The 15,129-nt window shown below is 37.3% G+C and overlaps 2 protein-coding genes and 1 long non-coding RNA gene across 3 annotated transcripts in view; 2 read left to right on the top strand and 1 right to left on the bottom strand.

Annotated features, from left to right (window-relative positions):
• Positions 1–1,283: 1,283 nt before the first annotated feature.
• Positions 1,284–2,232, bottom strand: LOC134825693 (uncharacterized). The gene is made up of 3 exons (XR_010161590.1): positions 2,162–2,232; positions 1,891–1,971; positions 1,284–1,359 (listed from the first exon to the last, which is right to left on the bottom strand). It is a non-coding gene; the product is annotated as an uncharacterized LOC134825693 (long non-coding RNA).
• A 9,069-nt stretch (positions 2,233–11,301) lies between these two features.
• Positions 11,302–13,275, top strand: LOC134825692 (uncharacterized). The gene is made up of 2 exons (XM_063837899.1): positions 11,302–12,480; positions 12,631–13,275. Exons 1-2 carry the CDS (start codon positions 11,347–11,349, stop codon positions 13,174–13,176), a joined length of 1,680 nt encoding a protein of 559 aa, XP_063693969.1. The 5' UTR covers positions 11,302–11,346; the 3' UTR covers positions 13,177–13,275.
• Positions 13,276–13,576: 301 nt separating this feature from the next.
• LOC134825694 (uncharacterized) overlaps positions 13,577–15,129 on the top strand; it is a gene marked incomplete at its 3' end in the record, with an annotated part of 46,202 nt that continues 44,649 nt past the window's right edge. Inside the window, exons 1-3 of the mRNA XM_063837900.1 lie at positions 13,577–13,654; positions 14,005–14,122; positions 14,608–14,660. Of these exons, the coding sequence (XP_063693970.1) occupies positions 13,598–13,654; positions 14,005–14,122; positions 14,608–14,660 (228 nt within the window). The remainder of the gene's footprint in view (positions 13,655–14,004; positions 14,123–14,607; positions 14,661–15,129) is intronic.

Raw genomic sequence — 15,129 nt, 5'->3', positions numbered from 1 at the left:
AAGATTTCTTTTCTAATCTCCTTTATGAGTGCTGTCTTTGTTAAAGTGTTATCATCTCTATCCGCATCTATTGTTGCGGCAAGATTAGATACGATGCTGCTGTCGAAACAAACTCGTCTTACCGACATTGTCTTTCTGAGAACTGATGTGATCAGATTAAACATTGCTGGAGTTTGCAGCGTTCTCAGATAAATTAGACGTCACATAGTCATTGTACTTAAGCTTCAGGTCAGACACGAGGTACAGTTCTGGTCCGTTAAAAGGTCCGTATCAATACCTGCACTCATTAATGCAGCATTGGTGTTGTCGTGCGTGGACACGTGTCTTTCCATTTTAAAACCTGCCTTAGAGACAGGTTTTAAACTTACAGCTTCAGATAATTTACCCTTCAATTGTTTCACCCTCGAGTTGCTGTACCTCAAACGACATGTTTTGTGATATCTACCTAGCTTGCTATAGAGATATTTTCCGAGACTCTCAGGGTTAAGAACAGGGCACTTGTTCATGTGCGAATTAGGATTAACATCGATGTTGCACAGATCCTGACGATTTCTGTAGATGTCCACAGATAGTATGTTGCGAAATCGACGAAGAAACTTTTATCTTTTCCTTGAATCAGACTATCCTTTTTCGTTTCTAACGTCTAGGGAAATTCGTATTGTTAAAGAAGAATAACCTCTCATACTCTTAAAATTAAATCGAGATAATATGTATAATAATTATATTTGCGAGCAAGTTTCACACAAACCTGTTCAACCTGGCATTTGAAACACAAGTCTCAGTCCATTTCAAACAAATCAACATCTGGTCCACTTGATTGGGAACTAAATGAAGAAAGTCTCCACATTTTCTTAGTTCTATTCGAGGAGGGTGACAAAGGCGGGACTTTTTCCACTTGGATGGCAATAGCTTCTTCAATCTTCATCACAAGAGGATTCGTCAATTTCAGAAACAGCACTGTACACCTGCAAATACTTTATTACTTCCCACATTTATATCAACAGTATCATATCACATAAGTTTGAGATCGTACAAGTGTTATATCATTTTAAAAGTTTGCAAATCCGATAGAAATGGATTAAAAATTACTACTCGCTGTCTATTTACCTTTGAATAATAATGTTTTTAAATGTTAGTAAAACAGGAGGAAACCACTCACCCTGTTATAGTTGTCTTTTACATAGTTAAGACACTGAATACACAAAAAAGATGTTTGCTTTGGTGAGCACAACCCAGGATTGATCTTCTGCAGCAGGGCGAGGAATTCTCTAGACTGTTTTGTCATTCGTTCACTTTCAGAGCGGAAGAAAACTGTGTCATTTAAATCCTTTATTTCTATTCGGGTACAGATACAGCACTCTGAAAATCGATGAATGGTCACATTTTTGTATACCCTACGGCAAAGTCTTATGTCTGTGGTAAAAGAATGATATTCTTTAAATAGTTTTTTATTAAAGCCTAAACTTAACTTCTACCAATTCAAAATTGTTTACGTCGGTCTCCCCTCCTTGAGCCACTTTTCACATAGCTATTGAGTATAAATCACTCTAGCACAAGCGATTTCAAACCCCCTCCCCTAGGCTGGATTAGGTTATTATATGTGAACTGTGCTCTAGTGCATGACTGACTTTACATAATGCAGAGCATGCAAAGTTTTGATGTTTCATAAACTTATGAATAAAGTTTTAAAAATCGTGACATAAAAAGCAGTGGTCGCCCGGTGCCCCGGCCAAAATCACAACCCCCAGCCCTTCCCGGCCCCGGCCAAAAATTGGCAATTCGCCAAAGGTAAACCCTGGCCCCGGCCAATTCTCAGTGGTCAGCCCCGGCCCCGGCTATATTGGGGCTCGCCGGCCCCGGTCAAAATCCACTGATAAAAAGTTAACTCACTGGATTTGTCCAAAAGCGAGAGAAAGTACTGAGAAAGCACTTATACGTCACCACCAGAGGGCCTAGAGAGGTTATCTTTGTCTGTTTAATTGAATATTGAGTATATAATATGAGATTTAAGATGAACATGATAGATATAACGTCCAAATTCTAAAGTTCCACCAAAATTGAGTCACATTAAACTTGGTTAACACAACAATTTTAGTTCTTCATTATAGTAGGTGGTTTGACATAATGAAGTGTAGACTAAATTATTATTTATAATAATTACCTGTCGGAGGGATTTAAGTGTTCCTTTGAACAGTCCTTTTCTGGAAGGTTGAGAGCTTTCCATACATCCAGAGAGCCGAATTGGATTTGTCCTTCTTTCGGGCATATGCAATCTTTGATATGATGCCTTGTACATTTTGAAATCCTGCAGTTATCATTTTTCAACACTTATAGAGCCTATAAGGGGTTAGGGGTCGTTCACATAATATTGTGTAATTGCAATATAGTAAGGTTACTGTACATTTCCAACCCTTTGTCATGTATATCACAACAGATGATGTTAAAAGCATAATAATATTATGATACAGTTTTACAGTTTTTTTACGTGTTGATAATCTAGCTCTTATCTCTATTTTATCGCTACATTACAACTGCCATTTTGCTGGTACTGTGTTTTTACTTTATACAAGTACAAGTAAACGATGGAGGAAATGGATACTCTTCAAAGATTGTCAGTTTATTCTACCTACATTACTGAAGAGTATGAGGTCTATAACGGTTGGATCACTGAACTCGCGTAAGCTACGAACTGTGACAATAAATCTGAGTTTTCAGTTGAAACGTTCAAAAAGCCAGTGAAGTCAGTTTCAGTAAAACATTTATAATTTGTATTCTGTGTATCAGACTACCGATAATCATGTAAGTACGTTTCTGGATAACAAGAAAGATATGGAGGAGTTGAAGAGCGATCTTATCCGATCGCAAAGTACTGAACTTCTGGAAACTAAATCGAAGCAGTTGGAATCCATGCACTCCACCGTCAAGACCGCCGTTCAAGACACTGTCCAAGCTGAGATGAAGTCATACAGTCAAGCTGTGACTAAAAATGCACCTGTGCTTGCAGAAGAGAATTTTAAAAAGGTTGTACAGAATGATGTATCGGAAGAGGATCGCAGTAGGAATGTGCTCATCTTTGGTTTGAAGGAGACTGATGAAGAGGAACTGTGCAATAAAGTTACCGTGATTTTTCAGCAGATTGAAGAAAAACCACGTTTTGAAGCTATCTGGGTTGGGAGAAAATCAGCCAACAAGACGAGACCAGTCAAAGTTTCGCTAGATAATTCTAACTAACCGTTCATCAGATATTAGTAAATGCCAAAAAGCTGAGACTATGTGAAGATCATAAGACTGTTTTCATCTCTCCAGATCGATCACCTGAAGATCGAGTTATCCATCAGCGGTTGGTCTTGGAAATGAAACAGATAGCCAAAGCAGGCATGGCTCCACCATGTAGGTTCGGGTGGGTGCGCACCCACCCAAAGGGTGTTGCACCCACCCAAACGATTTGAAAATGTTCACACAAAAATTGTCAAATTTTGTATAAACTAAGGGTCAATTGACTTCTGTAATCAATTGAGGTTGTTTTGAAGATATTAAAACACGTTTAGGAGAGTAAAATTCCAAAATTTTCCAGGGGGCTTCAACTCCCCCCCCCCCCCCCCCCCCCCCCGCCGTGCGCCAAGCTGCACCCACCCAAAGATTTTGAGCTGGAGCCATGCCTGAGCCAAAGAAGACACAAAAAAACATTATTATTGATTGAAATAAATTTTCGTGCACATACAGAATGAATGGTTAATAATTTAATATTATATATGTAGACCAAGGTCTGTGCACGGGATGCTTCCTGGAAGAATCCAGTTCTTTTAGCGGGGCACCCTACCTAAAGCCAAATTGAGATATAATAATCATATTCCTAGAGAAATAATCAGAAATCGAATACCAATCAAATAATATGATATATAGGAGTAGTAACCATATTTACTATGCAAAATGCCCCAACCACATAGTGTAAATTTATATAGAATTCAAATTCCATATCATCATTAAACCTCAATAGTCAATATAATAGCCCAAGCAAAATTAAATAACTTCTTATATACCTTACTGTCATACTACAAATTAATTAAACATTTGAAATCTGTTAACCAGAGAATAAATTTCTAAACCTAATGCAAGTGAAATAATTTAGATGCAATAATGAATGCCTAATGTGAGTATCATCTGTCAATGTCCTTGTAAAAAAGTCTGTAAAAGAGATATGAGTAACTAATATAGAAGAAAAAACAGGAAGTTGTCGTCTGTTGAAAAATAAATAAAATATCTAGAATATAAATTAGAATATAAAATAACATTCAGTCAATGTGTCGTCAATAAACTGTACAATTATCAAATGTTAAAACTGGGTGATACAGTCACCAAAAATAAATACTTAGTATAATAAGTAAATAAATTAAATGCGTCCTATAAAACTACCACTAGGTATAATAGGTCAATAAATTAAAAGTGGTTTATAAAACTACCACTGTGCGAACCCTTTCTCCAGTTAAAACATGTCAGTCATGTATATATCAGAAGTGGTAATATTTGTAGTGAGGACAAGATGTTAGAGAGTGATACATAATAATGAGTGATATACGTCCATAAGTTTTTAATTTTGATTGTTGATATAAGCGGGATAAAAATAATTTGTTTCATTTGTATTGGACGGGACATACACAAAGATGCTACGTATGGTGCTGGGTATCTCATGGAAGGACAAGGTCAGCAATATAACTTTGTATGGTAGTCTACCAAGGCTGTCAAACAAGTTACTAAGCAGGAGACTAAAAATGGCGGGACACTGCATCATACATCTTGAGCTACTTGCCAGTGATTTAGTCTTATGGAAACCTATGCATAGTAGAGCACAGCAAGGCCGACCAAGACAAAGCTACTTGTCTATGTTACTGAAGGAAATTGGGACAAACTCAAAAGAGGAACTGTGAACCCTGGTTGCGGGACAGGGATATATGGAGGGGGTTATCTGGCGTAGATCGGACTTAGTTCCGACAAAGTAGTAGTATTTCATTTCATTTCATTAATAACCTGCATAGTTGAAAAGTTGATTGATGTAGTTTCGATAAACAGGGCGTCGTTCAACTCCACTCATTTCGTTTCAAGCTGGAATGTAGTATTGTTTAGTGTAGGTTTGTTCATGTACCTCTCATCATCAAAAGGTTTCAACTTATACAGCATCGATAACATCATCTAACAAAGCTGTTTGAACAGCTTACATTATTCATATACAGTTTGTGAAATGAAACATTGTCAGCCTGTACTTAATTAATTATAATAATTATGGTAATTTAGCTAAAAATCAAACCATTTGAGTTTTCATTGTTATCAAAATAATGTCGATCTAAATTCGTCTTAATCTGCATGGCTGTGAGCGGATTGAAGTCTTTTAACAAACCACACAAGCTTCTTTCATCAAGAAGATTCTTGAAGTGATTCGCATGTACACAGAGAACTGTCTCAGCTAGTTCTGGGTCCATAAACATGTCACCTTCTTTCTAATGGTGATTGTCAAGTTTGTTCAGCAACATAATTCAGAATTACAGAAATTATTTGAATCTACTAGAGATGAAATGGCTTAAATAACAAGCAATAGATGTAACTAAACAATACATATTGTAGTTTGATTACTTCTTTGAAACAATCAAAGAACGGGGGAGCTAAGGGAATGATTGCTCAAAACGAATGATATCTTCATGAATTCAATGCAGCATCTATACATTTATTCGCATTGAGAAGATAGCAGTAACTAATCTATATTATTTACAGTGCTCTATTTATGTACTGAAGGGTACCTTTACAAAATTTCAGTTTGTGGTAGGGTTCCTCCACATCCAAAAGGTAACACGGAATGAGTGATGGATGAGGGGGTTTAAGTCAGGCATTCCTGTCAAAATATCTATAATTAATCTTGTAAGGGTACCACACAGTAGACATTATATTGTTGATTGTGAACCAAAAGTTTATTCATACCCACAATCGATAAATTATAAATCCAAATATAAGCAATGCAATACTAAATTGGTGAAATTGTATTAACAAAAGGTAATCAGCCAAGTAAAGGTATCTCAACAATATAACATTGAAGTATTAGAAATGGCACTCTACTATTATAAAACACTTACTGTATTAAACAATATTAAATGAAATTAAGCCAGAGAAGGCATGAACTTCAGAAAAGGTCAAAACACTACCGGTACAAAAACTTAAATGAGTTTCAGGGAAGGGTTACTAAAATTTTACGGTAGCGCTCGATTTTATTCAAAAATTTTCAAAGTGCTCAGCACCACGAAAAATATAATTTTTTCTTCCGCTTTCAAAACTTGTTTTGACGCTGGAAAACTATCAAATACTATTATTAAACTGTATTAAAGCACTTTGTGGGCAAAAATATTTCATTGTGGATGTATAAAGAGCCGAAAAAATTTAGCGCGCAAAAAAACATTTTTTTTGGGAGGTTTTTTAAAATTTTGACCAGGTAAACTCTTGTGTGTGCTTATTATATTAGTATAAGCTAGTGCGGCAAATAAAAATGTACAAGAACCCAAAATATCTAAGCTTTCTGATTGAATTAACCTGTCGAAATTTCTTAAAAACCTCAAAAAATGGCCATTTTTGGGGCCGAAAATCGGTTTTTTCAAAATAAAACCAGGTAACCCCCATTATAAACACTTCTAACCACTTTTAATCGATTCTACGGTCAAAAATACGTCTTTTAAGATGGGTCTGGTGATTTTAGTGTATCGAGCAGACAAAGCCCGTAAGAGCCTCTACTATAACCCTAACCCTAACCCTAACCCTAACCCTAACCCTAACCCTAACCCTAACCCTAACCCTAACCCTAACCCTAACTAGGGGTGCACCATAAAAATAAACTTGCTCGGATTTTACAAATTTTTGTACCATTGTTTTCTAGAGACTGTGAGAATTTTCACAATACCAAATTTGTCATACCTTTTTGGAAAGATCAGTGAGTTTCGCCTAGGTGCCATATTTGATGGTGCGCGGCTTTTGGAGCAAAATTAGTTGTAAAAGTCGCGTAATTTGACCAAATTTGACCAAATTCGACCAAATTCGTTGATTTTTGTCGTATTATTTGGATATATCTTCAGTTCCTTAAATGAGATCATTCTGAAAATTGGCAACGACCTTCCAATAGGGCTTTCACAACTGTCCGAAAAATTTGGTGGATATCGGAGTTGATATAGTGATCAAAATGGGGCAAAATACGCTGGTTTTAGCTGTAACATAATGTTTGATGGTTGGATATGCTTTAAACTTTTCGGACACTTTCCTTGTAAGTCTATGAGTAATCTTACCAATTTTTGTTGCAATCGGAGGTCGGAAAGAATACTTAATATCTATTTCTTTGAAGAAAATTGTGCTGGCCGAAATAAGCGCTAAAAAACCATCCTACAGTCGGCACGCGCGGCTCAATGTCGATGGCGCACTACCTACCCTAACCCTAACCCTAACCCTAACCCTAACCCTAGCCCAATCAAGAGCCGATCAGCCGCAGCCACCCGTGCCACACAAGGGACAACCGAAGTCACCCGACCGCCAATCCCATCACGCGACCGTAAGTGCCGTAAGCACAAAAGAGTCAAGGACATTGCATGGGTATATTCAGTAATTAATGGGCCGCTCGGCGCTTGGCTTGTAATGGCATCTATGACATTTGAGTGCATTTTGGAGCAGTTTGCCCTTGAGTGTGATGATTATGGCCAGTTTTGTCGTGTTCGGCGTCCTCGGAAGCGTGGGGTTGCATGATTTTCGCTTCGATTTTCGTCAACAGGGAATCCTTCTATTTTGTGGGCCTCTGGCCTAGCTGCCTGCTGGGGTTCGGGGGGTGATGCCGGATCGAGATGCTGCGATGGTTGCGCGGCTCATCTTGATTGGATCCAATTGCACGTGATGCACTGTATTGTTCCGTGTAGGGCCTGGTCGGGGGGCTTGAGCTCTGGTGACGTCGCCGGATGTCCTATTCAGCGTTCAACACGTTGCGAGTGTGATCGCGTGACCGGGGATTTGCGAATCAGGGTGGTGGTCGCGTATATCATAACATTTTAAAATTTTTCAGTCAGTATGGCCATAGTGTGTCGTGTGATATTCTCTTAAATGAAGGATCCAGAATATCAATCATTTAACAGAATATTTAACATTGGAGACACATGTTTTCATTGTTGCATCCACTTCAATGATACACTTGACACTTCGTCATCATCAGATATTTTTTTTTTCAGGATAACAGAAGCTTTCCTTAAAGAATTTTTTACATTCAGAGTTTTGAATGAGTACAAGGTATTCATTAATGATATACTATTAAATGTGACTATACTTTAGAATAATAATTATAAGAGAATGCCTCAGCATTGCCCATGGGATTATCTACTATTTGTCAGCAGATCTGAAAGCAGCATTTCTGCGACAGTACAAACTGACTGTCAGATGCCTTTCAGTGAGACACAGTCAGTTAATTGTGACAGCTTGCTGGCTTTAAAACATTCTAATCATAGCAATGGTCATTCCGAAGAAATTTGTACGTTCTTGTTTGCTCTATCCAGAGCCCTTGTGCTTGCATGTAACCTTGTTCGTGAAAGCATATGGATAATGTTCTTATAAGTTCTTTGATACATTCCATACCATGACCAAATTATGGCGACATTTATATAAAAGAAATTCCCAGAAAAGACAATACAGATTATGTATCACTTCGGTTTTCAGCATAAACATAGTTTTTCAGCAAAATATTGTAGGTTCCTAGCCACACGGATACTAAAGTGCCAAGAAACTGCTGCTTACTGCTGCTAACTGCTGCTAACTGCTGCTGACTACTGCTGACTGCTGCTGACTGCTGCTAACTGCTGCTAACTGCTGAAAATGGCGCGAGCGGGCGATAGCAGCAGTTAGCAGCAGTAAGAAGTGCAATTACTTTTTTTTAATATATCCTGTCATCACTCCTGGAGTAATGGATATTATATGTTTATTTCAATAAATATAATAATCAGTAAATTAGAATAGAATCTTGTCTTCTTTTCAGCTCACTCTTCTGAAACCTCTTCCTCTACATTCTCAACCTCATCATCAACTTCCTCATCTTCATCATCAACATCATCACCCCTGTCTTCATCGCTGGTGGTGTGTGCAAGATTTAGGTCCAGTTCGTTAACGGGTATTGCTTTCTCATAATACCGTCCTCTGTGTCCTCTCACTGCAATCAAAACTGTTTTGAGTAGCTCAAATCGCAAACGACGTCTAAGATTTGCCATGATGAGGCTTTTGTCCTGGCTGGTCTTGGCTGCCAGAAGTGTTGCCACTCGTTTAAGGAACATGGTAGCCTGTGGGCCCATACCTCCGGTGGTCGAGAATACAAGGCCATTGCAGAAGTGCAATTACTGTAAAAAGTTTGATTGCTGAATATACCCATGCCATGTCCTTGACTCTTTTGTGCTTACGGCACTTGGGCACTATAGGGAAAATATTGAGTTTTTGAAGGGTTGTTTTTATATAGGGTCATTGTTACATTATGTGTATACGGGCAATTCTCATAAAAAGCGTCACAAATCACTAATAGAAATTTTTTCCTCCAATTTCTATAAAAGTTATATCATGCGTTAGCTTATAAAGATCTCAATTGGACACCATTGTAGTGTCAGCAGTTTGCAGACTTTTTAGCTGCTAAATTGACCAATCAGTGTTTAAATTGGGTGTCCGTCCGTGACGTTTTTGTCACGTCCGTGACGGGTTACGGACAGGACAAAATAAGAATAGTCACGTCCGTGACTGGTCACGGACAAAATAAGAATAGTCACGTCCGTGACTTGTCACGGACAGGACAGAATAAGAATAGTCACGTCCGTAATGCATCACGGACAGGACAATTCTTATTTTGTCCCGTCTGTATGCACTTTTAGAGTAGCTGAAATCTAAAAACTGTATGTAATTTATGTATGTGATACATACTGATAAATACTTTTCACGTACACAGTAGGGTAGGATGGGGTAACTTGGAACATGGGGTAACTTGGAACAGCCTGGGGTAACTTTTAACGGCACTGGGTAACTTTGAACACAAAATTTAATCGATTTTGGCAACCTTGAACACCATTCACCTCCCTCCTAAATTCCACAAATGAGTGTTATAGTTGTTACATTGTACATTGATGTGATAATTCCATTTCCTATCCGGTTACATTCCATGTTTCTATGTTTTGTTCCTCGCTTTAAAAGCTTTTTGCACTTTTGTACCATAGATATTGTGTTATCATAGCACTTTGTGACTTGCCACTTTAGGGGTTCTGAATCTTTGAATTTGTATTCCCAAATGATTATTGAGGTTTTAGTATACCTGATAGAATCAATTGGAACACTCTAATTGAGGTATCAAGGAAGTTCTAATGCTTGAATTCAATTAGAAACTCTAAAAAAAGTGTCACAGACACGACAAAATAAGCCATAGTCATGCCCGTGATGCATCACAGACGTGACAGAATAAGACATTGTCACGTCCGTGACTCATTTTCAGGCGTCACGGACGTCACGGACGTGACGACACCTTTGATTATTCTCAACAATTAATTTAATTGCAACAACATTTTAGGTACAAATTAATTCATATTTGTCACATAGATAAATTGGCCAAGGAGAAATATTTTAGTTCTTGTCCCATTGAAATTGGACCATAAATAACGGTACTACATAGGATAGAATCAGGCGTCACGGACAGGACAAAGTGCTGACACCTCTGAAAAAAGCCTGTTTTTTTATTAATTATTTAAATTGATAATCAGTTTTTAAGTTATTCATGTTAAAAGTGATGACACAGTAAATTTCAAACGTTTATCAATCAATTGGTGCTTGAATCAACGTTTTGTTATTTACTGAAATGAAATGATATGAGATTGAAAATTCGAGGGAGTAAATGACGCTTTTTATGAGAATTGCCCATACTCAGTTAAACAAAAATTCAGTTAAACAAAAATTCAATTTTATGCCATTTATTACAGAGTAAACAAGTTTACAATAAATCAATTTGATATTTAAAGGAATCCTAATTCAATCATGTGTAGTATGGTTGTCACTCTTTAAATAGATTAGATATAGGTTGACGGGGCAAAGGAGTGTTCGTGCTGTTCGCTATTGCTCACACCAAACGGCAACCTAGTAAATGTTTTATATGGACACCGGTCTCCATCACGATACAAAATTAGAATTGTAGAATTTATTGTATAACTTTTAGTGCAGTGGAGGGAGCAGTGTGGTGCATACTGTTTAAAAAATTTTTATAATTATTATTATCATAACCTTTTAAAATTTTTCAGTCAGTATGGCCATGGTGTGATATTCTCTTAAATGGAGGATCCAGAATATCAATCATTTAACAGAATATTTAACATTGGAGACACATGTTTTCATTGTTGCATCCACTTCAATGATACGCTTGACACTTCGTCATCGTCAGATATCGACAGGATAACAGAAGCTTTCCTTAAAGAATTTTTTACATGCAGAGTTTTGAATGAGTACAAGGTATTCATTAATGATATACTATTGAATGTGACTATACTTCTGAAGAATAATTATAAGAGAATGCCTCAGCATTGCCCATGGGATTATCTACTATTTGTCAGCAGATCTGAAAGCAGCAGTTCTGCGACAGTACAAACTGACTGTCAGATGCCTTTCAGTGAAACAGTTAATTGTGACAGTTTGCTGGCTTTAAAACATTCTAATCATAATGCTGGTACCCCTGAAGTGTACTTATCGGACATCACAAACAACCCCCTTACTGTAATTGAGGATATAAGTGACAACACAGATGAATGTGTGATTCCAGGTAACAGAGATAATTCAGTTGATGTCAATTCTTGTGTAGGGTTAGCAAAAAGCACTGAGACTACTACTATCAAAAACAATGATAAACATTCCATTCAGCTCCAGATCAAAGAAGTGTTTAACCAAAATCATCAAAATGAATCCAAGGAAGATTCTTTGAATAGTGAAATTCTACCAACCAATGCTGAGAATCCTGCTCTACCCAATAGTAATGCAATCACGTTGAATGCAGAAAATGCTTCTTCAGTCAGTGAAAGTAATGTTGCAATGAATGCTGAAAGTTCTGCCTTAGTGAATAAAACTATTATAACTAAAAAAACAGAAAATTATGCAGTTACAGAAACAATTTTCCCTGTGAAAACAGACAACTATGTTATACCAAGACAAGATGATCATGAGCAGCCAGCAAAAGCACCAAAGTTAATAAAGTTGTCAGCCTTATTAGCAAGCAGTCATCACAATTCTTTTGATTCTGATTATGAGTTTTTAAAGGAAGCTGATAATTGGCTGAGCAACAATGAAATAAATTTGGTTACTGAAAATTCTCAGGAAGTCTCGGATACTGCACCAATTCAACAGGAAAGTGTTGAGGTCGAAAGTGATGTGGTTGAAAGTGTTGAGGTTGAAAGTGCTGTGGTTGATACTGCTGAGGTTGATACTGATGTTTTTTGTACTGCTGTGGTTGATACTGCTGAGGTTGAAAGTGCTGTGGTTGATACTGCTGAGGTTGATACTGCTGTTGTTTGTACTGCTGAGGTTGATACTGCTGTTGTTTGTACTGCTGTGGTTGATACTGCTGAGGTTGAAAGTGTTGAGGTTGAAAGTGCTGTGGTTGATACTGCTGAGGTTGAAAGTGCTGTGGTTGATACTGCTGTGGTTGATACTGCTGAGGCTGAAAGTGCTGTGGTTGACACTGCTGAGGTTGAAAGTGCTGTGGTAGATACTGCTGAGGTTGAAAGTGCTGAGGTTGAAGGTGCTGTGGTTGATACTGCTGAGGTTGAAAGTGCTGTGGTAGATACTGCTGAGGTTAAGAATGCTGTGATTGAATTTTCTGTACTAGTTGAAAGTACGGTGATCGAAAGTACTGAAGTTCAAAAAGAAGTGATTAAAAGTGAAGTGTTTCAGCGTGAATTGGTTGAAAGTGCTGAAATTCGAAGACAAAGTGCAAGACTAAGTGACATGGCCGAGAGGATGAATTCGTCAAGCGATGATGGGCACTCTACACAAAGTTCAAAACGCTCCTTAGAAAATGACTGTCAATTACACCGAAAAAAAAAGTACAGAAAAGCAAAACGTGCATGGAACAGAAAAAGTTTGAGGGCAGTTAAGACTACGCAAGACAATTGATTTCTGATTAACCTTTTTTATGTGCCATGTTTTATTTTAAATTCTATTCGATTTCAACGTTTTAATCTTTCTGCAGTAAGTGAAACTTGTAACACAGAACTGGTTTTTATTTGTTCATCATTCATCATCTTTAATTAAAGCACATCATGCACTTTACCTGCTCAAATGATGGTATTTTTTATAAGGACTATTATGCACCCTTCCCAAAACGTATTTAATAAGTTTGCCGATGCAGCTATCAAATTTATATGAATTGTCAATTTCAAAGAATAACTGCATGAACATTCCTGGTTATTCATTAATGTTGCTAGGGTATATTATCAAGACTTCTTGCAACTTTTCTCTTAGAATTCTTTATTCTATATTCTTGTAACTCATTTGTGCTCTCCCAAATAGTAGGATAATACTAGGTACTGATGGTATGAACAGTCTGTCATTTCGTCGCAAAAGAAATATTGCATCAGAGAATCAACAGCGGGTAAGTGACACTAAATCTTGTTACAAAACTTTAAATCACGCGGCAAGTCACATGGCAAGTCACATGGCAAGCCACATGGCAAGCCGTTCCTTCGTCTTATAGTTATGTCTTCTGATTACTACCTCTGCCCAATAATTAATGATTTCACTTTGATTTCTGTCCCAACCATACAGTTGAGCTCTATTGGTAAAATAGTGCAAAAAAAGTGTCTCATAAATATTACAAAGGAAATTTTTTAATACAAAAATGAACATATTTTTAAATTCCAGAAATATCAATGTTCAAATTCAATGCATCACCTTCTATTTGTCACACTATACTAGGTTTGCCATGACGATACCTATTTCCAGGAGTATACTGATTGGGTAAATGAGTGGCTTGCAAACAAATCGTATTCAACTCGAGTAATCTCTGTGACAAATGATTTCAAATCTGGAGTTATATTCGCTGTTATCATCGAACTAGTTGGTAAGTAATTCCTCAATCAAACTGTTACTAATACTACATCATCCTGAAAACTTATCATGCAATCATCTTTATAAATCAAATGTACACGATGTTTGTTTGTGTGTGTATGTTAGTGTGTTTGTATATTATATTTTGTTTGTATGTTGGTATGTGTGTATACTAGTATATTGTATCTATGTATCTACTGTCTGTTTGTGTGTGTGTATTGCTGCTGTGTTCACACATACAGTGCACTGGAGACTGTATGTAAACTGTAATGACCTATATTATAGGGGGCCCCTATTCTGTTGTCACTACTCAGTAAAACAGAGAATCAGATACGTCTAGTATACTGTATGTGGTGTAATCTTACAAGTAAAGTCTGTTAGTTGCTATAGTTACTAGATAGTTGCTATAGTTACTAAGGTATAGTAAGGTACTTATCTTGTATCTTTGTTTACATTTTGATATATATATAATAATGATTTATTGTGTTTATGTTTCAGGAGGAGTAAAACTGTATGGTATAGAGGAGCATCCAACAAGCAAATCTCAACAGGTACATTCCTCAATCCCTCCCCATCCCCCCTCCTCCCTCCCCCCTCCCTCCTCCTCCCCCTCCCCCTCCCCTCCCCTCTCCCCATCCCCCTGGTACTTACTGGTCCTTTATTTACTCTTAATTACAATAACAATTGTGTAACTTTCATAGTTTTTAGTGTGTTATAAAAGAGCCGCTGTTGTGACATGTCAATACAATCTGAACTCCTTTATAATACAGTCTGTTCTTCCTAAAAACATGCCAAAAGCAACAGAATTTTCTAAGTTGCATGAAGAATATTGACTCCTGCTTAGCAATAAGCTGATATGAACTCCTTTGTGTTAGATACAATTAGATGTGTAAACCAGTGGAGCGACGATATTGTAATCGTGTGACTATCATGACTATCTGCGGGGGGATCAGGTATCTGGTGACTGGTATTACTTTCACATCTCCTCTAAAAGCGTGTTAATTACGCACTCTTTCTTCT

Source organism: Bolinopsis microptera, unplaced genomic scaffold (genome assembly GCF_026151205.1).
Source record: "Bolinopsis microptera isolate Bmic1 unplaced genomic scaffold, MBARI_Bmic_1.0 sca15, whole genome shotgun sequence".
Taxonomy (NCBI): Eukaryota; Metazoa; Ctenophora; class Tentaculata; order Lobata; family Bolinopsidae; genus Bolinopsis; species Bolinopsis microptera.
The sequence above is the reverse complement of the archived record's forward strand: the minus strand, read 5'-3'. Positions and strand labels throughout refer to the sequence as shown.